The sequence below is a fragment of the Pyrus communis genome, chromosome 2, assembly GCF_963583255.1.
Source record: "Pyrus communis chromosome 2, drPyrComm1.1, whole genome shotgun sequence".
Lineage (NCBI taxonomy): Eukaryota > Viridiplantae > Streptophyta > Magnoliopsida > Rosales > Rosaceae > Pyrus > Pyrus communis.
The window spans coordinates 6742372-6767513 of record NC_084804.1 but is presented as its reverse complement, the minus strand read 5'-3'; the positions used below and the strand labels follow the sequence as shown (position 1 = coordinate 6767513).

Sequence of the window (25142 nt, the reverse complement as noted above, 5' to 3'; positions counted from 1 at the left end):
CCTAAGTCCATTAAGGACTAACACTTTGATCCATTCAATCTTTGTTAGCCTTTCTAATTTTGAGAGTTAATAGTTAGCAAACAACCATTAAGAAATATTTAAAAGGAAAAATTAGGTTCTCATCCTTATTTTTCCCACTCCATTGATTAAAAACCTTATTCATTTTCAATTTTTGATCAATGCCACTAGATTTTAATAAACGTCAATTATTTCAATAATAAAATATTTTAGTTCTAAATATATTCATTTAGTGTTAGAAACGTTACATTTGGTATATTTATATTTATGGCTAAATTTTTTAGCATATATTTTTATTTTTAGTTTGTGTCACATCCCGGCCCGGGCGGGACCACTTCCCGGGCCCGCTCCACCACCATAGCACGATATTGTCCGCTTTGGGCTTACCATTCCCTCACGGTTTTGTTTTTGGGAACTCACGAGCAACTTCCCAGTGGGTCACCCATCATGGGATTGCTCTAGCCCCCTTCTCGCTTAACTTCGGAGTTCCTACGGAACCCGAAGCCAGTGAGCTCCCAAAAGGCCTCGTGCTAGGTAGGGATTGAAATATACATTTAAGGATCACTCCCCTGGGCGATGTGGGATGTCACAATCCACCCCCCTTAGGGGCCCGACGTCCTCGTCGGCACATTTCCGGCCAGGGATAGGCTCTGATACCAATTTGTCACATCCCGGCCCGGGGTGGATCACTTCCCATGCCCGCTCCACTACCGTAGCATGATATTGTCCGCTTTGGGCTTACCATTCCCTCACGGTTTTGTTTTTGGGAACTCACGAGCAACTTCCCAGTGGGTCACCCATCATGGGATTGCTCAAGCCCTCTTCTCGCTTAACTTCGGAGTTCCTACGGAACCCGAAACCAGTGAGCTCCCAAAAGGCCTCGTGCTAGGTAAGGATGGGAATATACATTTAAGGATCATTCCCCTGGGCGATGTGGGATGTTACAATCCACCCCTCTTAGGGGCCCGACATCCTCGTCGGCACACACGCGACCAGGGTTAGGCTCTGATACCAAATTGTCACATCCCAGCCGGGGGGGGGACCACTTCCCGGGCCCACTCCACCACCATAACACGATATTGTCCGCTTTGTCATTCCCTGCCCTGGACTAGGTCGCAGACAACAGGGCTACCGCACGGTTTTGTCTTTGCAAGCCGCAGCTCCAAAAGGCCTCTCTGAAAGGTACATGCAGGCATGGACATATAAGGCCCAAAGACCACGCCCTCACGGGCGATGTGGGATACTACAATCCACCCCCCTTAGGGAGCCCGACGTCCTCGTCGGCACACACGCGGCCAGGGTTAGGCTCTGATACCAAATTTCACATCCCGGCCCGGGCGGGACCACTTCCCGGGCCCGCTCCACCACCATAGCACGATATTGTCCGCTTTGGGCTTACCATTCCCTCACGGTTTTGTTTTTGGGAACTCACGAGCAACTTCCCAGTGAGTCACCCATTATGGGATTGCTCTAGCCCCCTTCTCGCTTAACTTCGGAGTTCCTACGGAACCCGAAGCCAGTGAGCTCCCAAAAGGCCTCGTGCTAGGTAGGGATTGAAATATACATTTAAGGATCACTCCCCTGGGCGATGTGGGATGTCACAGTTTGTACCTATTTTTAATTTAAGACCCTTTTTTTAATTTGTACCAATTTTCTTTTCAGTTATAATTTGTACCCATATACTAATTCCTTTTTGTGCCCATATTTTTTAAACTTTTATTTGTATTTGTACCCATATTTTTTAATTTATTTGTACCCATTTTTAATTTTGCTAAATGTACCCATGCTAATTATAAGTATTTATTTTATGCTTAAAATATATCAATAGTTAATTTTTAAAATATGTTAATAATTATGTAGGTACATTATTTTTTTTGCTATAATCTTTGTGAAGAACAATATTACTCTAAAATTGATTTTTAAGTATTTATTATATTTTAAAATTAATTGAATTTGTTTAAATTTCATAATTTGTGGGACATTAAATGTATAAATTCATGAATTAAATCCTTTAAACAATGCTAAGGACCTCGATCAAAATATTTAAACAAACAAGATTTCAGTCTAACAATTAGATTGATGAAGGATCTGAGCCAAAATGATCATATTTAAAAATCAATCTTCTCAATACTTTTAGGATGCAACATTACTAATTAAATTTCACATCAAATTTTGGGATGTGTTATCCACACATCCCATTTTATTTCTCACACACCTTTAATAATTTCTGTCTGTTGATTTTCTTCAATTCATCTGATCCGACGACCGAAAATTAAAAAGGTATGAGAAATAAAATGGGATGTGTGGATATCACATCCCCAAATTTTCTATCATATTATCTTCTAGGATGAACGACACGTGGTCTTGCCTCTTGGATCTTTCACAAGAAGAAGACCATTGGACAATATTGTTTCTTCTCAAAAGAAAGAAAAGAAAAGAAAAAGAAGACGCCGTTTGGCCTTTCGGCCTTCGTGCAATTCTTTGAAAGAGCCCAAAGGTAGAAACGAAGGAAGACCGGACTACGTACTTGTATACATATCACTGTTACTGCTGTTTCTTCACTTCCACTTGCCAATCCACCCCGACTCCTCCAGCCAAATATCAATTTCTGCAGAGTGATTTTAATACTTAACTTTCTACTCCAGCTTCCAATCTAATTGAAACGCATCGACAGTCGACACACATAAATAAATTACTAGTTACTAATTTGTGTCCCAAGTTTGAAGCCAAAACGTGGTCGTGTACATAATTTGTGTTCAGTATTGCATTGTTTTACGGTAAATAAATAACGCAAGAATGATGATATAAAAGTTGCTCTCCTGAAACCGTCATAGCATATATAGTAGCGGCCTTGTCTGAAATCAAGCATGGCATGCATCATGCATTTGCCAAGTTGAATGTCCATGCTCCGGCCAAATCCGAGTAAGTTTACAAGTTTGGAACACTAGCTAACTGGACAACAAAGCAATATGGAAATTTGGTATTTAATTTTACAAAACTTATTGACGAATGAGAGGCTTTTGAGATTGGTTTTATAGTTTAAAACTTATTGACGAGTGAGAGGCTTTGAGGTAAGTGGATCACCGCAATGTGCCTTTTTTTGTACAATTAACTTTTAATCCGTCTCTATCAAGTCAAAGCAAATTTAGGTATGCTAAATCAAAGTAAGTTTAAGTATTTTTTTTACTAAAAAAAGAAAGTAAGTTTAGGTATTTGAATTGAATTTCTCCAAATCAAGTAAATCTTAATGAATGACCTTTTTGTTTAGAGGATTTCTCGCGTTGGAGCTGGAGCCCAAGCAGGGAAATCCTGGTGCCCAAGCCTAGTTTCCACCTCTCTAACAAGCTTAAAAATGAGTAAGCATGATATAAGTACATACTATATATATCAGCATATATATGAATTTATAAATGTATGGAAGATAAAAAAAAATTATGAATTATTTTTATAAATGATAGGTAGATTAAATTTGTAGAAAATTTTATTATGTTTTGGTGCATAATATTTGCTAGACAATAGATGATTAAGATCGTTGCTTTTTTTATTTGGTCAAAAGTCTAAAGAAATCGATGGTGTAAAAATTGGTGCATATAATCGAAAATCCTATTCATATATATTTTTTTTATTTTTGAGGAAATGTAATCATATGAATATATTGAAAAAAAAAATAAAATCATGTGAATATAAAGTACAAATGAAGGGAAATGAATACGCAAATGTGGAAGAGCATCCTCGTCGGACCTTTTTCCTGGAATTTCGGAGATCCCATGGTCCTAATCGTTCATCATACGATCATTTTTCATTGAATATTATTTATATTTAATTTAAAATTTAAAATAATTTCTGATCCCACTATATACAATAAACAATAAGAAAAAGAGTCATCGCCGCAAATGTAACATTGCCTGTTCAGTCTTGATTAAAGTTGATCTGTGGCCCCACAACAAGAACAAAATAAAGATATAAATTTAAACCAAATCCTTTGTTCCCAATCAAATATAAGAAGAGAGAAATTCATCGGGAGAGCAAAGAGAACACGATGATGACGAAGCCCGTGGTGCGAGTGAAGATGATATCGATTCTGGAAGCATGCCGAAACAAGGCCGTTTGGCCGCAATTCACATGAATTGCTCCGCCTCCGCCCCCTCCGCCGCCGCCCGAGCAGTTCAAATTCAAACAACAACTCCACAACATCAACAACCCTTGCGTTGATCTTTACTTCCATTGAGCCAAGGGACAGGACGCCATGTCGACCGTGGAATTCCACGAAACTCTGATGAACCAAGTGCTTCCCTCGGCCTGGTCGCACAATCCTCTAACCACCCTCAAACCCATCTGCAACTTCATAGACAGACGCAGCGACGGAGGAAAACGCAACCAAGACGAAGCTTTCTACACGGCGGCGGTTTGGCTCCACCAGAATCACCCCAAAACCCTTGCCTACAATCTCGTGCCAATTTCCGGCTCCTTTGGACATATCCTAGACCTTCCCTGCATTCTCTCGCAGGTTCTACGGGGCGAAGCTCACTTGAAATTTACTGGGAGGACGAGGGTGGAGCTGGATTCAAACGGAATGGTGAAGGTAAAGGAAAAGGACGCCAAGTCAAAGGCAAGCGAATTGATGTTGAGGAGGAAGGTGATCCACACGGCCAACAAGGCGGCTCAGAGATACGAGCGCGACTCTGATTACCGCTTCTTGCACGACTGTGTTTCGGATATTTTCGCCCAGTGCCTCAAGTCTGATATTGAAAATTTTCATCATCACAAGGACCATGACCATCATGATGATTACTGCTTGGAGATTACCCAAGCGGCTACCTCTTTGCCTACCACCGCTGATCATCATATGCTGTTCGAAAACATTGCAAGGAAGGTTTTCCCGCCAGAATTATGCCGCCGAGAAGGGGATGGTAGTGTTTGTTATATTGACCGACTGAGGAAAGAGGTTTTATCTCCATTTGAGAAAAACTATGGCGCCAATGGGCTGGGAACCTGCCAACCGGTGGGGTTATAGAGCGGAATACAAATGAGAGAACTGACTGCAGCCAATGAGATTGATCCCGACGATGCTGTGCTGCTTCCGCATGACATATTAAGCTATATCAAGTATCCTGAGCTCGAGCAAGAGGCTGACGTTAAGTGGAAGAAAATGGTGGAGGTCTACTCAAAGCAGGGGAAGCTGAAGAAATGGTTGGCTGTGTGTGATGTCGACAACACCTTGTCGGCGGGTTTGGCTTTAGGGCTTTTGTTGCCTCAATTGAGCGACGAGCCGTGGAAAGGAAAGGTGGTCACTTACAGCAAAAACCCTCAGCTGCATTCAATACAAGGCGAGGATCTTAATTCGAGGGTTGAATTTATGCAGACTTTGATCAAAAGCCAGGACTGGACGGCTGATTTTGGGAAGGTGTTCGATGTGATTCTAGAAGTTGCAGTGAATGCGAATTTAAAGCCAGATAAGATGGTCAAGAAGGTGCTTGCCTTGACCACATACAAACACTTCTTGACAGGCAGCAACTTCAGCTTCTGGGGGGAGACTGATTATGAGGAAATACGGAACAAGTATAAGGAGAAGGGGTATGGAGATGTGGTGCCACACCTAGTCATTTGGAATACGATCAAACCTGAGTATTCGGCTGGGCATTGTAGAGAACCAGAACCAGGGGTGACGTTGTTGAGTGGCTTCTCGTACAAGCTGCTCGAGTCCTTCTTCGAAAATGATGGTGACATCGGCCCCGACCATGTCATGGAAGCTGCTGTATCTGCCCCAGCCTATCAAACTCTGGCAGTAGTCTACTGACTGACTCGCACACAAATCACTCGTGTGAATGTGTTCATCTATATATTTCTTGGGTCGTTAAAGTTCCTCTCCAGACCATCGGTAGGCCTTATGCTTTCATATTTTTCATTTTAGAACAAATTAATAGTGTTGGATTCATAATATTTCTAAATCTCCTCTTTTTTTTTTTCTCTTCCCAGTACTTAAAATTGTCAAGTCAAATAAAAATGAAAATAAAATAGAATGTGAGGGTCAATATTAGAATTAATCTAATATCATGTCAAGTTACTAACAAATAACTTGTTAGCGACTTGTTAAAATTACTAATTGGACAGGCAAAACTTGTTTTATTTACACATTAATTGTTATTAATCTTCCTGTCAGAATTTTGTTTTGTAATTTGGTATATTGATTGAAAGGAAGCATTCAACATGTTCCTGTGGCTTTTCCCTCTCATGGTGATGAACACATAACATTAGTCAATCACTGATGACATGGCTCAGCTTGCATGCATGCAGCTGGGCGATGGAGTGAGTCCCGCAACGACCACGTATACAGATAATACAGAAATTGACGAAAATGAAAACAAAAGTTTGATATTGGAAGGAAATTATAAATTGGAACGTTGGCTAGTAGTCAATCGCATAAACTACTCATTGGGTTAGGGACTCTTTCTAGTCTTCATATGTGAATGTTCTTCAACAAACAAAGCAGACTCCAACACTCCTCCCCGTAAGTGCAATCTCTCCAACACAATGTGGAATCCAAAAAGTGCTGCAAATGGGGAAAAAGAAAAGGATAATACAGGGCCAACGCACAAGGAATGCAAACAAGCCGAAACAAATGGGGAAACCCGATGAACATATGGCCCATCCCAGGAACCAAAAGGCCAGAAACCCTAATTTCTATTTTGTAAAGACATTAAAAAAGGACGATAAAAGCCGAGAAAGTGAGAGGCGATGAACGTTAAAAAACATGTCACCAACTCTCAAAATGAAGGAATGAGTAAGATTCGAGGGTGAGAAAGCGAGGGGCGATGAACGTCGCGAAAACATGTCACCAGCTCCCAAAATGACGTAATGAATAGTCGACGTTTGAGGACGGAGTATGGGAGGGTGGGAGTTTTTGTTTAAGTTACAGACATTACTAGAAATATGGCCCGTTGCTGCGGGGTTAGTAACCGTATAAAAAAACAAAATGTTTCAAAGCCATAAGATTGTTAAAGAAGGTTCATGTTATTTACTCTGAAAGATGTTTGAGTTTTTTGAAAGAATTTTTACTTGAAGAGGTGAAATTGGGTGAATGAAGCTTTTGGAATCCTTTGAACCACTCTATGAATAACATGACCTGTGAGTGATTGATAGTGTAACAAAAATTAGTAAAAGAGAGTGTAAGAGTATTATATACGAAACTATATTATTGGAACCACTTTATGAAAAGTTGTAGTGCTATGGTATACTCGGTTATAGTTTCAAAACCAATAAAAAAATGCAAGACAATATCACAGAAAAAGTAAAAACTACTGTATACTAACTTAACTGTTTTTCCTTTACTTCCCTTCGCTCACTGCATAAACAGCAGAGTAGCTCTAGTTTTTTTGAGTTTTTTTCATGCCATTCTTCATGCCAAGTCAAGATCAACAACTAAATTTATAGCATGCAAGTTAATAATACCATGAAAAATTCCACTTTATTATACATGCATATTATTTTCTTTGTTCATAAATGAATTTGACATTATCTCTTTCAAAACCAGCAACCAAAATGACTTCTCAAAGAGATTATAAATAGAAGAGTGGAAGCTTACCCAAAGCCAATTTCGAGTAGTAGTGTTGTGCTACTATTTCCATTTTCTCATTTTTAGATCCAACAATCTCTGCAGTTAAATGTCAGAGTTGGGTTCAATTGGTCTTTCAAAAATATCCAAACAAATTGCTCCATTCTGACTGCTAATATTAGGGTGCCTTCAACATATGAGACACATACACACACAAAAAAACATTATTAGTGATCCCTATGCATATCGTTTCTCTGAGTATTCCAATTCAGCAGTCCCTAGAATCTTACACAGTGGCACCTGGCTGTTTCTCCTACTTTACAAACTGTTTTTTCTTTAAAGTTCATTCTGCTGATAAATAGATTCTTCACAAAAATTATGCAATACAATTGTACATGAAGTGCTAATAATCTTCATAAAATAGCTAGTTACATTTCTTCACAACTTGAGTGATCTCTAAAATAAATGATGGATGAGGTTATAGTTTATCACTTTCACATTTTCATTTGCCCACTATTTTAAGTGTTATATTTAAACTCCAAACGATGCATAGGTTATCATGCAGTTACATCATTATATTAAAATTCACATCCAATAAGAGTATAAATACACCTAATTGGTAATATCTTCAGAGAGAGAGAGATATACCTGGCAATGGGTCGACTTGCAATGAACTGAAGAACTCGACTTTTTCTTATGATTAAATCACCACCATTTGAGCCCAAAAGCTTAAAGCTTAACCCAAAAGCAGAAAGAGAGTGAGTGTGTTAAACCCAAAAGCTTAACCCAATCTCATTTGCATACCATTTGACCATATTAAGAAAAATATGAAATTTGCACCCCCATTTGAGCATATTAAGGATAGAGGACACTCACATGGTCGCAGTAGTACTCTTCCTTGTTAGCTTTTCCTTAAAACTGCCATTAAAAAACCCATAAAGCATAAAAATTTAGAAACAGAAAAGAAAAGGTTTGAAATTTCCATTAGAAACACAGAATGTACAGAGGGAAACCAAATCGAATTATTATGCCCTTTATTCTCAACTTCATCAAAACAACCAAGAAGTATAATACATCAAGGTTAATTTCTCACTTTCTTTAATCAAAATGAATTCTATTTCTTCTCATCTATTTTTCTTCGTTTTTAGGGGCTTTTGTGTGCCGCTTTTGAAGCCCTTTATGCTCAAAGTAAATAATTTCGGTTTTTTCCTTTGAGCTTTTTCTCCAACAAAAACAAAATTTCAAAAAACGAAGAGCAACGTGTTCTGAAACGAAAAAACAGAAGCAAATCATACACCCAAAATTACAACCGATCATTTTATATTTTATAGATAAATCACATTCTCTATCATCATGTATGATAAATATTCAAAGTTATACCATCCCAATTCCACATAAGACAGTACACAAACCTTCAGATAGATGTCAGCGGATAGTCAAAAGCTAGGTTTCGTGTTGCGGCAACAACTCCTGCTGCTGTTCATAGATCACTGCAAAACAACACAAAGTTCTATATTGCTAACCTTGTATTGAATCAATTCCAAAAGGGTATTTACAGTAAAAAAGAAGCTCTATATACCTTTTCTTGAAATGTCAGCCCCATACTTCTTGGCTTAAGCATTAGGAGGCAGATTCTCTGCCATCCACTTCCCTTGCCCTCCTGTTTGTGTGGTCATGGTTAAGTTACATCAACATTTTATATTATCATTCATTTTTCTCTTATTATCTTTATAAAAAAAAAATATATAAAATGTTAACGTGGTGTAACCGTGACCACACAAAACAAGAGGGTACGAAAAGTGAGAGGGGAAAGAATCTGCCTCCTAAGCATTAACAGTAGCTATAGGCAGTAAAAATAGAAAATCAACTTTTTACCTACATCATCACAGAATGGCAGCCACGAATCTTCCACTGCCTATAAATTCCACAGCTGCCTTACCCCCTCACACTTCATTGCTTGAAAAAAAAAAGAATCACTACAGTCGTTCCAGACTTCCAGTAATAATATTATCATTCCCCCTCCAGCTGTAGAGCTTTGTGTGTTTGTTTTTTTGGAACCAAGAAAATGGCCTCATCTGCAAGCGAAAAATGCTTAGGCCCTGTTTGACACACCGTATAAGACATCGGATAGTACTAATAATACGAAGTATGGTGTTTGGTGTCCGTTTGGATTAAATAGCCACCGGATTAATAATCTAGCCCCACCTCCTTTATCCGGCTGATACCCGCTTAGTTATACCGCCCAAAACCACGGTATTATTTAGTCGGGTAGAAACACGCCTCTCTCTGTTCCGCCCTCCTGCAACTTCTCCTCCTCCTTCTCTGATCACTGCCAGGGCCGGCCCTGAGAATTTAGGAGCCCTAGGCGAGTCTTCAAAGTGGGGCTCTAAAGTTCTTGGACCTCCGACTCTTTGTATATTGGTATGTAGTAAAAAAAAATTCGCTAATTACATAAAAAGTCTATTTCTTCATTGAATATCATTAAAAATTAATATCAAGAGAAAAAAAATATACTTACATTACTTAATATTACATGTCACATGTCTTTAGACGCAAATGCACTAAGTGTTTGCAGTCAAGAGTCTTGGTGATCAAGAGAGTAAAAAACAATAAAACTTGATTGACAAATATAATAATTCAACAACACCAAGTGGTTCTCTTGTGTTCTTTCTAAAATTAACACACTAGCGAATCAAATTTTAGAATAACCTAGTTTAACAATAAATTATTGAAAAATAAAATTTAAATTCAAAGTTATGGTTACCTCAAATTACAATATTTAGGACCAAGTGATAGTTGCTTAAACATTCAATAGAAATAGAAAGACAGGGAAGTTGAAAGAAAAAGGATTACAAAGTTCTGATTATTCTGGTTTTTGTCGTTTTTTTAGGTTATTTTCAAAAGCAAAAGAAAAAAAAATGCATTTGGACAAATTGAGGCCATTAATTTCACTAGCCTCTTGTCACACGCGCTGGCTTTTGTATGTTTTTTATTTAAGAAACTCAAGTTGTTTTCTATTTATACAATTTTTATTTAAAATATTTTTGAAAATAAATACGAATTTAAACATAAACCACCCACTAACATGAGGTTTTGTTATTTTTTTTTTTCTAAAGTCGAAAATTTTAAATTCATTCAAAATTAATATTTGTTGAATTATTTTAACTCCCTTTGATTCTTGTAATTTAAAAATTTTTAAAGAGCAATTTATCTTTAATTTCATAGATTTGAAAAAGCCAAAAACTAATGCCTACAAGGTGTTTTGAACTGCCCACCCCAATGAAAATGGAGTGGAACCGTTTCCATTGCACCAACAAAATAATTGTGATGCTTGTTACGTTTTCTTTATTTATATTTTACATACAGGATGTATAAAAAATTTTGGGCCCCCCCAGAACTTGGGGACTCTAGGCGACCGTTACCTCGACTACTCTCAGGGCATGCCCTGATCACCGCGAACGGTGTAAGCAGAGGGAAGAGGAGAGTCGCGATGATGGACTGACGAAACTCGAATGGTTTTAGCCGTCCTGCAGCAACGGCGGCAGTGACCAAGATTATCTTTTATCTTCTCTGCGTTTCCCTTTGTTGCGGCTGCTGCACGTTGTTCCGATACTTCAATGGCTACCGCATTCTCTTTTTGGCTTTCGTTTGACATCGGCGGTGATGCTTCAAATGACAGAGAGGTGGAGATTTGAGAGTCTTCGGTGTAGGACTCGATGAAAGAGAAGACACGAACGGGCTTTAGGGTCTGCTTCTACATCTGAGGGCGTTGATGGTCTTTGTAGAGTGCCCGTCTCCATTTCATTTTGCTTCAGGAATGGGAGAAGCAAAGTGCTTCTTTTCTGCAAAGTGAAGAAAAAACAGTATAAATATTTTGAATTCCATTAATCATCAAAGTGCTTTATTTTGAATTCCATAAATATTTCTACAAAGTGCTTTTTTTTTTTTCCATTAATCATCAATTTTTATCTTAAAAGTATTAATATTTTAAAGGCTAAACTGCCAATTTGCCCCCTGAACTGTCACTTAACTTTTGATTTCCCCCCTGAACTTTTTAATTGGAAAATTAAGGACTTAAACTAATTTTTTGGCCGATTTCCCTATCGTTAGTTTTTCATAGATTTCATCCAAATTAACGTTAACTCTTATCATATGCACACCACATAACTCTTCTTTGTGGACAAAAGTGTCACTTCACTAGACCTTTAGACACAAAAGTTGTAGAATCACATATATTTGCATAGGTTTATATTTTAGAAATCTAAGGTTTTCAATTATTTTAAAGAATAAAGCGATCAAACTACTCACACTTGTTATGTTCATGCTTCCATTTAACAAAAATTTGAATGGAATGAATGAAAAATTAACACCAGGGGGTAAATCGGCCAAAAAAATTAGTTTAAGTCCTTAATTTTCCAATTAAAATATTCAGGGGGGAAATCGAAAGTTAGGTAATAATTTGGGGAGCATATCAGTAGTTTACTCATATTTTGAATTCCTTTTATCCGGTATAATATTAAATACAGTATAAATAATACGATTATTAGTCATATATTGCACTAAACGCTCGATTAATTTAGTCAGTACGATCCGGTGACTATTTATCATATCCGACAGAAATAGTCAGTACAGTCTGAGCTGCCAAACGAGGCGTTAAGACCCTGTTTGGCAGATCGAATAAAGGATCAAATAGGACTAGTTATACGAACTTGGGTGTTTGTCGTTCACTCGTATTAAATAAGCGCCAGATTAATTTAATCGACCTGCTTATTTAACATGGTATACGCCTGCTTAATAAAACCAACCAAAAGGCTTGGATTATTAGTTTGTTTTGCTTTCCTTTTTCTCGAACTCGACCCTCTCTCTCTTTCACCTTTTCTCAGCATCGTTGTCATTCCCGTCACCTTCTATCGCCATTGCCGTCCTCCCCGTTGCCTTCTCTCGTCATTGCTTTCTGTCGCCGTCGCTCTCTCGCCATCTTTGCTCTCCTAGTCCTCATCGCCTTCCTTGTCGTCCTTTCCTTGTGGCCTTCCTCGTCACCTACTCGCCGTCCTCCCCTGCAACTGGGTCTTGCAAAAAAACATGGTGCGGCGAAGAGATGATTTCAATTTGGGATTCTTCTCCAGTCGGGGAAGAAAAAGAATGGAGAGAGAGGGAAGGAGTTTGGGGGGTGCGACGAAGAGATCTAGGGAACAATTATTTGGAATTCGTCTGCAGTCGAGGAAGAAGAAGGGAGAGAGTGGGAAGGAGTTTGGGGGTGCGACGAAGAGATCTGGGGAACAAATATTTGGAATTCTTCTGCAGTCGGGGAATAAGAAGGGAGAGAGGGAAGGAGTTTAAAGGGTGCAACGAAGAGATCTAGGGAACAAAAGAGATGATTTCAATTTTTTTTTTAATTTTCTTTTAAGTTTGATTTAAATAAAGGAAGATTTTGTTCTTTTTTTAATTTAACCCATTTGATGGTCGTGAATGTGTAAAATTTTTCCCCATTAGCCACCAATTTTTATCTTAAAAATATTAATATTTTGAATTTCTCCTATCCAATATAATACCAAAGACACTAAAAATAATACGACCATTAGTCCGATACTGCACTAAATGCCCGACTAATTTAGTCAGTACTATCCGGTGGCTATTTATCATATCCATAAAAAATAGTCAATACAGTTTGAGCTACCGAATGAGGCCTAAAAGGTTTTTCTTTCCACTTTTGGCAAAACCGGCCCACGAATGTATCCCTCAATAATAAATTTTTTATTTTGGAATTGGAAACTGTGTAGTGTTATTCACTCATTTTACGTCTCACGTATTTTTTTTATTGATTTTCTTCATTTGATCTGATGGTCGAATATAAAATATGAAAAGTAAAATTATGTGTGTAGATAACACCACACTTGAAAGAGTAATGCTAAGGAGACCAAATTTGCAAATTAAATGATATATCACCAATAAGAAATGAGCCCGTTTACGTAATAATTCAATCAACTTCCATGTCATTTAATTTACAAAATTTAATCTACGAATTTAATCTCCCTAACATTATTCCTTAAAAAAATCACTAGAAATGAGCCTTAATTACATCAACGTCTATTAGTGTTACGATATGTAACATTTTTTTTCCGAATTTAGTCACATGCATTATGACATACTGACATGTAACATTTCCCTCCATTCTTAATCCGTTCCTTATTTACAAGGTGGAGTATGAAGATGGTAGAAAAAACTTAACTAGTGATATATATGTTTCAAATTTGTGAAAGAAAAATATTACGTTAAATTAAATGAAGGGCTCACTTTCAAACCAATCAATAAGTAGTTATAAAATATGATTTAAATTAATGGCTTCTCTAACATTACTTTTTAGAATAGCTCACATCTAACACAATTAGAAACTTGCACATGTTCAGTGCGTAGACGATTAATGTGATTACAACACAAAAGACATTATTCATCTAATATCACATCATTAAAAGAATATAGAAAAGAAATAAAAAGAGAATATTATATACTAATATAATTTCATATCGCATTCATATTGAATTCGTTAAACAAGTGTGCTCCTCTTCCATTCCATGGAATTGGAGGTCTCACACAGACACAAAGACGACATAAACCTTTTAGACTATTAGCTATGCTACTATGATGATGATGATTACGACTGAGGACTCAACTTATCCAACAATTATTTATTGAAAACTGAAATGAGAAGACACTACTGACACAACTCGGACATGACTCGCTGGAAAGAAACATAAACTCATTGCAAATTATTGTAGTTCCATATAACGCCGGCCACGCATGCCTTCATTCTTTACTTTTTAATCTGGATTTCAGCCACTGGCACCACTTCCAAACCATTTTTTGTTGCCAAGGTATCATTTTTGGAAAGTTTCCCCCATTAATCCACTTGCTCACCACCACAAATCTCCCATACCAAGGTCAATCCTTCCATTTGCCTTCCGGATTTTCTTCTACCGAAGCTCCCTGGGGACATGAAAAACTCCTTGTCTTTAGCTGGGTGGTATTCTTTTTGAAGCGGCAGTGGTCATTTGGACATGAACAACACTGTCGCCACGTCTGTCTATGAAGTTGCAGATAAGTCTGAGGGTGGTTAGAGGATTATGTGACCGGGTCGAGGGAAGCACTTGCTTCATCAGAGTTTTGCGGAATTCCACGATCGACATGGCGTCTTGTCCCTTGGCGCAGTGGAAGTACAGATCAACGCAAGGGTTGTTCATGTCGAGCTGAAGACAAAGAGTTGTTCATGTCCCCTAGCCACCCCCAAAGGACCACAGCCACTTCAAAAAAAAAAAAAAAAACCAACCAGCTAAAGACAATGAGTTGTTCATGTCCCCCAACGAGCTCAGGGAGAAGAAAATCCAGGAAGGCAAATGGAAGGATTGGCCTTGGTATGGGAGATTTGTGGTGGTGAGCAAATGGATCAATGGGGGGAGATTTTCAAAATTTGATACCTTGGCAACAAAAAATGGTTTGGAAGTGGTGCCAATGGCTGAAATCAAGATTAAAAAGTAAAGAATGAAGGCGTGAGTGGCCGGTGTTATATGGAACTACAATGCAGTGAGTATGTGATTATTTCCAGCAAGTCATGTCCGAGTTGAGTCAGTAAGGTATTCTCATTTCAGTTTTCATTAAATAATTGATGGTTAGGTTGAGTCCTCAGTCCTAATCATCATCTTTATTATCATCATCATAGGAGCGTAGCTAATAGAGTCCAGAGGTTTATGTCGTCGTCTTTGTGAGACCTTTCCAATCCATGGAATGGAAAAGGACAACACTTGTTTAACAAATTCAATATGAATGCAATATGAAATCATATTAGTCTATATTCTCTTTTTATTTCTTTTCTATGTTCTTTTAATGATATGATATTAGGTGAATAATGTTTTCTGTGTTTTAATCATGTTAATCGTCTACGCGATGTGCATATGCAAGTTTTGAATTGTGTTAGATGTGAGCTATTCTAAAAAGTAATGTGAGAGAGAGAGAGAGAGCGATGTTAAAGCAGGCTTGATTTGAACTTGTAATCAATGAAAATTTTCAATCAGGTTGTCTACTCTGACAAACAGTATTGTTACCGTCTAGACCCATGCTCCATGAAAATCTGTTTGAAGCAACAATTCTTCGGCTTCCTCAATTCGCTGCCTTCGTCGGAACCCACAAATAACTTCTAAGCTACTGTTTATATTTTTCTTTTGTCTTAATCAACACAACAATTGGTACGATTTATCTTAATCATAAGCTATATGGTGAGGAGAACGTGTTTAGCTCTCATAAATGACAGACCAATTGATACTTGTATAGCTTGTTTATATGGTTTGTATGTATTGGTCCGAAAAGTTTCATAGTTTTAGCAAGAACTAGCAATAGTGCCCGCGCATTGCTGCGGGTCTTATCCTACTGGACATAAAAGAAGAAAACAGCCAATGCAAACTTGTAATGGATAGTTTGTAATTAACAGGTTTTTAGTATGTTCATGCTATTTAAACACAGAAAATATAATAAGTAAAAGAAGCAGAGTGTTTGCAGAAAGTGATGTAATTTGTGGCATACCTGTAGTCAAGTTTGTGTAATCGATTTTAGTTGTGAACACCGGCAACATGTATAACCCAGAGAACAAAAAACAGCAGAAACTGAAGAAGAAAATGATGTGCTCATAGAATATACTGCAGTAACTATAAATTAAGGTTAGAAGTGTTTTAATATTGATATAAATTTGGGTGGAGAATTATGCATAGGAGGATAACTGCTTTTATGAGTGTGAGTATATAACACGTCAAAACAATTATTAATAATTAACGAAATGTTTGAAGTAAAATAATATGCATTTGATGTTGAAATTTGAGATAATAAATGTAGCTGTAACTTATTAGAAGTGTTTAAATTGGCATTAACTGGTCTATAACAGTTTGTCCAATTATATTGAATATCATTAGACCATGTTACGATATGATGTTACAGGAAAACGAAGAAAAAATTATATAAGCTATTAGAAACAATATATAATTGTAAATGTAAAGTTGTGTCATTTGATTCGTAATAAGCATGTATATATACCGTTCGGATATGAAGAATTAAAAAGCATATAGAGCTGTACACTTAGTTGAGGTAAGAGTTTATAGGAATCCATGCTGATAATTTGTTGAGGATAACAAAACTTGAGTTTGATGTTGTTCTAGCAGGTGGGAACATAGAGAAAGAACAAAAGGAAAAATATATAATAAAAAGGAGATGATGTCCGAAGATTGGAAAAGCAGGTTAAAAAGTAAATTTATGTTTTATACCGACTAAAATGATTGTCAAATTTGCAGCAAGCTATCTTTGAATGAGTGAAAAATGGGTTAAAACTGTAGGCAAATTTGATGAGTTGAGCTGGAGGAAATTGAAAACCAGTATTAAAAATGCATCAAAAACATGAGAATATGGTGTAAGAAGATATGTAAGCCAGTTTAGTACTGATTCTAATGTAAAAATGGGAAAATGGATGTTCAAAGATGGATCAAATAAAGCTGATTAGGCGTCTCTGTTTAACACAGAGATACTATTTGCTCAGTTATTTCAGCTTTTGATCATTTGGATAAATAATCATCGCTTCCATATTTTCTCTTCAAATGAATGGACTGTTACCAATTTATAGACAAAGGCCTTCTTCTTTTGGGCTGCTTTGAAAGCATGATTAATTACTTGGCTGATGACCAAGCGGTTTAAGATGGCCATCCAAAAGTATAAATTTAGATGTTCTAACCAAATATATACTCTTTCCACATGGTTTAATTGAATCAAAGAAGACCGGAGGAATAGGGGAATTGTTTAATCTATCTAACGAATAATAAGATGTTGCATAGATAGATCTAACAACCGCCCTATTGCCAATAGGTAATTTGGCTTAATTGAGGCATGTGGAATGGGTCCATTTTTGGTAAGAGTGTTTTGAGTAATGCTTTTGGATGTCTAACTTAACTTATCATTGCGTAGACAGGTAATTGGACATGCATTTAGACCAAACGAAAAGACGAATCTGTATATATATTGGTAATAGCCAATTCCCCTGAAGAGAAAGGTTAGTAAAGCTTGAATTTAAGAGTAAAACATTAATGAAAAAAGTAATAAATTCTGAATATTAACATACCATTGGTTGTTGTACAGATGTACCTATAGAAGAAACAGAGGAGTTGATCGATCTGTTTACCTGATTTTTACCAATAAAGAAATGGATATTAATATGCTTTTTGAGGAAACACAATGTTTTCATGTATATGTTCTACAAACCAATACACGTACAACGAATCATCTCCTAAGGTGATCTTTTTGTTTTACAATGTTATCTAGGAAGAAACTCATTGGATCATGCAATTACAAATCGAAAAACTGTTTAAAAGATAACAAATGGAAAAGCCACGATGACCAACACGCGTACATCAAGGGCAAATTAGTAAATTTACTGTGCAACCCAGGGAAACAGGCTGAAGATGAAAACAGCTGGAAGGGCAAATTCGTCAAATCACTGTTAATGAACACTGTTGGGAAACTGAGTTTTAGTATATACTAGAAAATAAGTTCACGCGTTACGGCAGGAACCAACTGTTTCAGACGTAACTGCATACATAAATAAGACAAAGTGCAGGAAGTAAAGCTCATATTTTTAGCAGTGTTATTTTAACAACAATTCTTCAAGTAGTGGATTGCCCTGGTGGGTAGGGCATTTCTCTTAGTCCTACTGCATTTCGGGTTCAAAGTTCCAACCATCCCCATTACCAGTTTAAGCACACCAAAGACCAAACTTAGCATGTTATGTCGTCATCCACCCAACCCCAGCAGATACTCATACAAAATTCAAAATGAACTTGCCAAATTCATCCTCTTAAAATACAAAACGAAAATAGTTTATGATCACTGGCCTCTTTGAATCAAATGATATTCGGATTCTTCAATGATCTGTGGTTCATGATTTCCCTTTGAACATGTACAATATGAAAATAGTTTATGATCATTAACCTCTTTGGATCAAATGATATTCGGATGGTCCAGTGATCTATGGTTCGTGATTTCCCTTTGAACATGTTCATCTATCTGCATCACCAAAAAATTAATAAATATTAAAAAAAATATAAAATTTAAAGGATAAGAATTGCGAAGATTCTTAGGTCTTAGTTCGGAATGAAATAGCTCGTCTCACCTCCATATATTAACAAATATTAGTCTATATGATTTTGCCAGAGCCACCGAATGTTGAATATATATCTGTTGAATGTTCTACTACCATCAACATTATAAAGGTTTCTAATTGAATCATATGTTTAAAATCCAAGCATGAAAGCTTTACAGAGATAAATAAACAAATGTAAATAACTAATTAGGCAGTACACAGCAGAGAGGGGAGAGAGAAAGAGCAGTTGAAGGAGTGAGAAGCAAAGTAGCATAGCAAGTGGAGAGTCAGCAATTAAGCATAGTCATCTCATGTAGGGAATGCCTGAGAACTGATCTTTGCTTCTCTTCCTTATGATCCTCTTAAATGCAATTCTACACATTTCTAAACCAAATTCACAAAGCAGAATTCAAAGAAATTTAAAGAAACCTAGCAAAGATTCAAACTTTTTTATTATCCAAAAGATATACATAACCCCATGCAACAAAAACAAATTTATGACACAAACGACATGATCTTTAGCCACAAAAAGCAAAAGAGAGAGAGAGAGAGAGAGAGAGAGATTTTGCTTTTTGCACTACGCAGAATGTGCAGAGAATCAAAATATCATAACCCATTTAACAACATGATATTTTAGGCAATAAGGCCTCACATTTAGAACCCAAATGAAAGAATTTGAGAGATAGAGGGCATACGTGGTTGCCAAGAAGAGGAAGAGAGCAATTCTATTTCCTGTAAAAACGAAGAAACAGAGCATTAACAAACACACATGCACAAATCTCAAAGGAAATTGGCAAGAAATAATCGTAATTGAGAAAATAATCAGAAAACCAGAGAGGACACAACTGGAGTCTAATTCTACAGAACCCATGACAAACAAATATCCAAAATTAACAGATTACCGTAACAACATTCCAACAAAAGTAAGAAGACCAGATAAATTATCTATTCTAAAGTAAATTAGTTCCATCATGCATAAATCAAGGGAGTCACGGAAGGCCAGTATCGAAGGTAATCCAACATATTAAAGCATCCAAACAGACTCAGAATTACAAAACGCATGAAAATTCACATTCCAATGTGTTATGAAAATGCAATCACCAATTTCAGATCAACCAAAACCAAATAAATTTATATCAGTACGCATCAAACCCACCAAACCCAAAATCGAAAGAAGGTGATCAAATGTTTGATTTTGCTAAATATTACAAAATAAAATAAATAAGAATATGTACAAATCAGCATGCATACCTTGTAGCGGTGCAGGGAACAGTAGCGTGAGCTGCATCGAGGGCATGTGTACTGGGAAAATTGCTACTGGCAGCTGCAATTAACAAAAACAAAAATTGAATAAAATCAAAATCGGAAAATTTTCCAGAAAATAAATAAAACAAATTATCAAGCTTTGTTGATGAAAGAGAGGTGGGGTTGGAGAAGAACATACACGCGGCTATGAGCAGTAGACAAAAGATTTCAAAATGATTTCTTGACTTTTCAATCAGGACATGCACGAATATTAAAATGGCAGAGAGGATTAAAACCATACCAAACAGTAGAAAATCAAGTATAAAAATGGTACTTACCTTGTGAATGAGGACATGCAGACACATGATGGATGAAGGACAGCAAATCCCGCATACACGAACCTAACTTGCCACTGTTCACCACCCCCACTCCTCCCTCTCTCTCCCTGCAATACCGACGATTTCTCTCACTGTCACGCTCCCACTCCCGAATCGAATATCCGCACAAAATCTCTCTCTCTCTCTCTCTCTCTCTCGGTTTCTCTCACTGTCATCCTCCCACTCCCGAATCAAAGATCCACACGAAATCTCTCTCCCTCTACAAGCGGCATGGCCGCTGTCCCTCTCTGTCTGCCCTCACCATCAATCCCAATCCCAAAATTAAGATGACAAAAGTGCCCTGCAACCCTTTAATTCTAGCCGCGTGATCCTAACCCTAGATGAATATTTCCGTCATTTGAACACCCAAGGTATCTCATCAAATATGGATGTACCCATCATAGTATGAATCTGAGAATTTCTCAGTTCAACTCTCGAAATTAGTGTGACAGTATTAATATATCATGTGGAATGAGGTGGGATTATGGTAAAAGATAGAACTTTAGCTGATGGTAAACAACATTGAGGAAAACTAAAAATATAATAAATTTGTAGAAAAATAATTAAATATGACATGAATTGTATAATCTGACGTGGACACGAGTCAAAGGGTTATTTTTAGTTTTTAATCTTCAATACAGGATTGTTGAAAAGTTAATCTTATTTAGCGATTAAAATAAAGCTTTCTATTAATTTAATGTAATATTTTTCTTTCACAAATATATATATATATATATATATCACTAGTTAAGTATTTTCTACCATCTTCGTACTCCACCTTGTAAATAAGGAACGGATTAAGAATGGAGGGAAATGTTACATGTCAGCATGTCACAATGCATGTGACCAAAAAATTGTTACATCTTTTGTTTTTTTGGAAAAAAAATGTTATAGATGTCAATGTAATTAAGGCTCATTTCTAGTGATTTTTCAAGAGGAGCCATGCTAAGGAAACTAAATTTGTAGACTTAATTTTGTAAAGTAATGACATGGAAGTTGATTATTGTATTATTACTTAAACGTTGATAAACATGTTCATTTCCTATTAGTGACGCATTATTTAGTGTGAAAATTTAGTCTACATGTCATATCCCAGTCCGCATAGTAAGATATTGTCCGCTTTGGGCCACGCCCTCACAGATTTGTTCTTAGGCTTCCACCCAAAACACGTCTTACTATAAGAAGGTGAACATGTATATATAAAGCACATCACCTCTTTTCCCCCGGGCGATGTGGGATCTTACACTACAAATTTAGTCTCCTTAGCATTACCCTTTCAAGAGTGGTGCTATTCACACATTTAATTTTACTTTTCACACTTTATGTTCGGCCATCAGATCAAATGAAGAAAATCAATAAAAAAAATACAGCCAACAAGGCAGCTCATAGATACAAGCGTGACACTGATTACCGCTTCTTGCACGACTGCGTTTCATATATTTTCGCCCAGTGCCTCAAGTCTGATATTGAAAAATTTCATTGATGAGTCAATATTATATTATATATTTTACCCTATTCTTAGTATAATTTGATAATTATTTTAGTAGAATTTTAATACTTGGCTTTATATTTTCAATGTAGGACATTCGAATTCATCTAGAGCAAAACATGATGAAACATACGAATTTTGGAGTGATTCAAATTGGAGGACATTCATGTGTCTCTCAACTTATTCATGTAAAAGTTTCATAATTTTCTATCAAGCGATTTAATTATGGTGATGAAATAAAGACACAGCACAATGCTGTCAAAGTAATGTTTTAGGCTTATTTGGGCTTTTTGGCGTCCAAGATGATGTCTTTTGTCTTCGAGGCCTTCTGCAATTATGTTCAGGACATCTTAAGCTTTAATTCTAGCTATTTTGGGTCTGTTTTGGAACCCTAAAGGTTCGAAAATGTGGCTATATCTTTGCTAGGCTGATTTCTTAGTTAGAATAGGAATGTAATTCCTAATTATCCTTTTGTTATTTTATTTCCTAGTTTTTAGAAAACCTTTTCTATGAGGGTTTTAATTTGGAGTATTATAAATAAGACTTTATAGCCATTAGGGTTCTCTACACAACATTGGGAGACGCATTATTTTGGAGAACTTCAGATTTTTTTACCTACAAGGTGTTTTCAATCATTTTTCTAGTTAATATATTTTCTTTCGTTTTTATTATGATTGTTCGTAACTAGTTCTCTTGCTACGACGATGCCTTGAGCCTTAGCATGAATATGTGATTTTATTAATTGCTTATGATTGATTGCATGCATGTTTTGAATTATTAATCACCGCGATTAAACTATCTAATTGTCTTAGTGATTCACGACCATTAGGTTTTTTTAGACAAGTAATTTGATACAATTTCTGTTGGAACATCACCCTGAAATTGAAGAAGGCTTCTTGTGATTAGTAATTGTAAGTTCACTTAAGGTGAACATCACGCTCTTAAGGGTTGCATGGTTTTTCAAAGGGTTTTCACAAAACTTAATGAGTCTTGCATGTTTATATTTAATCTGAACATCACAGATGGGTTGCATGTTAGATATACGTTTTCGCTTGAACATCACGATGAAAATATGCATTAGGAAAACCTAACCTTCAAAGCATGTATGTGGAAATTCATAAGTAATTGGAAGAATTGTCACACCCTAATCAGAGTATTAACTTAAAACTCTAATTAAGGCATGATTCACAATTTAATATGGAATAAAATCTTTAAGAACAAATTAATCCATAGTTAAATAGTGAAGAAAAACAAGAAAAAAAAATTATTTAGAAGATATAAATCTGTTCAAACATAATTCACATTTATTTACCAAGAGATAATTCTCAAGTTTTACAAAGTACACTTTACATAAATTTACATAAAGCTTCTTGTTCCTTATTCAAACAAAAGAGCAAACACCACCAAGTTCTTTATTTTATTTCTATTTACACATATCATACATCAAGTAACATCTCTAGCACATGACTTAATTATCTGGTTCCGAACCTGCACAAATTTAATTAGGGTGAACATAAAGCTCAGTAGGGACATTATGCCTCAATATATATATATATATATATATATATATATATATATATAGCCATGAGTATATTATTTTTATGTAGTTAAAACACATTAGAAAAATGATATGTATGAATGCACAAAGTTTCTCTCTTCAAACCCTATTAACCTGAACCCAAACACCATATTTTCCTTTTGTTAGTGCTCTTGCCTAATTCCCTTTTGCCAGTCTCGTAATACCCTTAAATTATTGTGCACTTTGGGGCTAGCCTGAGACCTGGTACTTGCCAAGAATTAGGCTCAACTACACAAAAGCCTTCCTCATTGCCCAATTCCCTATCCCTTTTGCAAGAATCTCAACTCAAGGTAATCAGTTCATTGTTTAACAAATGAATGAAAAACATGTATATCAATCCATCCAAGTAATCATATAGGCAATGAGTTTATGAATCCAACTACATAGATAAATATCAATCAATATGTATTAATCAGATAATAAAAGAATAAATGTTTATGAGGTTTCCCAAGCAACCCCTACCTGGTTCTAAAGCTACAACGTAAGTCCACGTAACTGCCAAACTGATCAAGTATCTTGATCCAACTCGTGAGTTCCTATTCAAAGTATAAACTATCACTATTTAAGCGTACAATATAACTTGTATTATAAATAAACTTTGTAGAATACATACTTTAATAAGTATGTATAATAATATCTCAAACAAAACATACTTCAGTTTTCTAGTAAAAATAGTTTTAAAACTAAAAGTTTTTGGATAGTGGAAATTTGTTATGAAAAATTAATATTGGATATGTGTACCAATAATATCTAAATATATTATTACAATCATAACTCGTTTCCAACACCAAAATTTGTTTATTGACTTGGATGACTAGTTCAAAAGTTTCATGTTTCAAAAATTCACCTTGAAATCCCTTCCTTCATACCAATCCATAACCAAAACCTCAACATAAAAGACTCTTTCTTTTTGAGTTTATGAAAGCTCTCTTTTAAACAGTAACAGAACATAAGTATATTTTGAAATCAAAGGGAAAACTGAACATTCTATAATAAAATTACGAGGGTTTTTAACTGAAAGAGATTGACTATTGATTAACCAACCTCTTCAAAGCACCCCTAAAATAAAAATGAAACAAATAAAAGGAATGAGAAGTCTAACCAAAAGAAAATACTTCAACTCTTAGCACCCTTTCTCCTTCACTAGCCTTTTGAAACTATAAAGCTTTTTGTCTGGCATTTCTATTACTATTGATTCTCAAGAGAACTATTAACTCCCTATTTATACAGGTTTTTTTGTTTCATTTTAACTGGATAAAAACTCGTACTTATCCCCAACAATCATGATACCTAACTCTAGACTCTTCACCACCTGCTTCTTAGACCTCCACCTCCTGCTTCCATAGACTCCACAAGTTCTCCTGGAACTAACACTCAAGTGACACAACCCACCAAGCCACAGAAATTGAACACCTCCTGCTTGCTAGCAGTAAGAGGAGGATTTATTTGACTACCCACATGGTAACTAGATTGAGATGAAAATCCTAGCAAATGAAAATAACACACCTCCTAATTTCAAATTCCTACGTGCTGGTAAGAGAGAGAGAAGCATGTAAAACACAAGCTCAATGTACAGTCATAAGGAAACAAAAACAAACTTACCTCATGAATTACTTGTTGGCTACTCCAATTTGACTCTAGATAAGTATGGAATTAAAGACTCAAAGACAAAAACTTATTTCTTGCTTATGAAATTCGAAGAGAGAAAAAGCTAGGGC

The 25142-nt window shown here is 36.2% G+C and overlaps 1 protein-coding gene, 1 long non-coding RNA gene and 1 other non-coding gene across 4 annotated transcripts; 1 reads left to right on the top strand and 2 right to left on the bottom strand.

Moving 5' to 3' along the window:
- Nucleotides 1-5044: 5044 nt before the first annotated feature.
- Nucleotides 5045-5815, top strand: LOC137724642 (uncharacterized). Its single transcript, XM_068463389.1, has one exon. It carries the CDS (start codon nucleotides 5045-5047, stop codon nucleotides 5813-5815), a length of 771 nt encoding a protein of 256 aa, XP_068319490.1.
- Nucleotides 5816-10872: 5057 nt separating this feature from the next.
- On the bottom strand, nucleotides 10873-20863 carry LOC137726823 (uncharacterized). Of its 2 annotated transcripts, XR_011067696.1 has the most exons (6): nucleotides 20318-20863; nucleotides 19986-20058; nucleotides 19430-19466; nucleotides 18584-18658; nucleotides 16142-17777; nucleotides 10873-11412 (listed from the first exon to the last, which is right to left on the bottom strand). It is a non-coding gene; the product is annotated as an uncharacterized lncRNA (long non-coding RNA). The 2 variants fall into 2 exon arrangements; XR_011067695.1 differs by lacking the exons at nucleotides 10873-11412; nucleotides 16142-17777 and having other exon boundaries at nucleotides 18114-18658; nucleotides 20318-20813.
- On the bottom strand, nucleotides 17083-17186 carry LOC137727186 (small nucleolar RNA Z103). The gene has a single exon (XR_011067755.1). It is a non-coding gene; the product is annotated as a small nucleolar RNA Z103 (small nucleolar RNA).
- Nucleotides 20864-25142: the final 4279 nt, after the last annotated feature.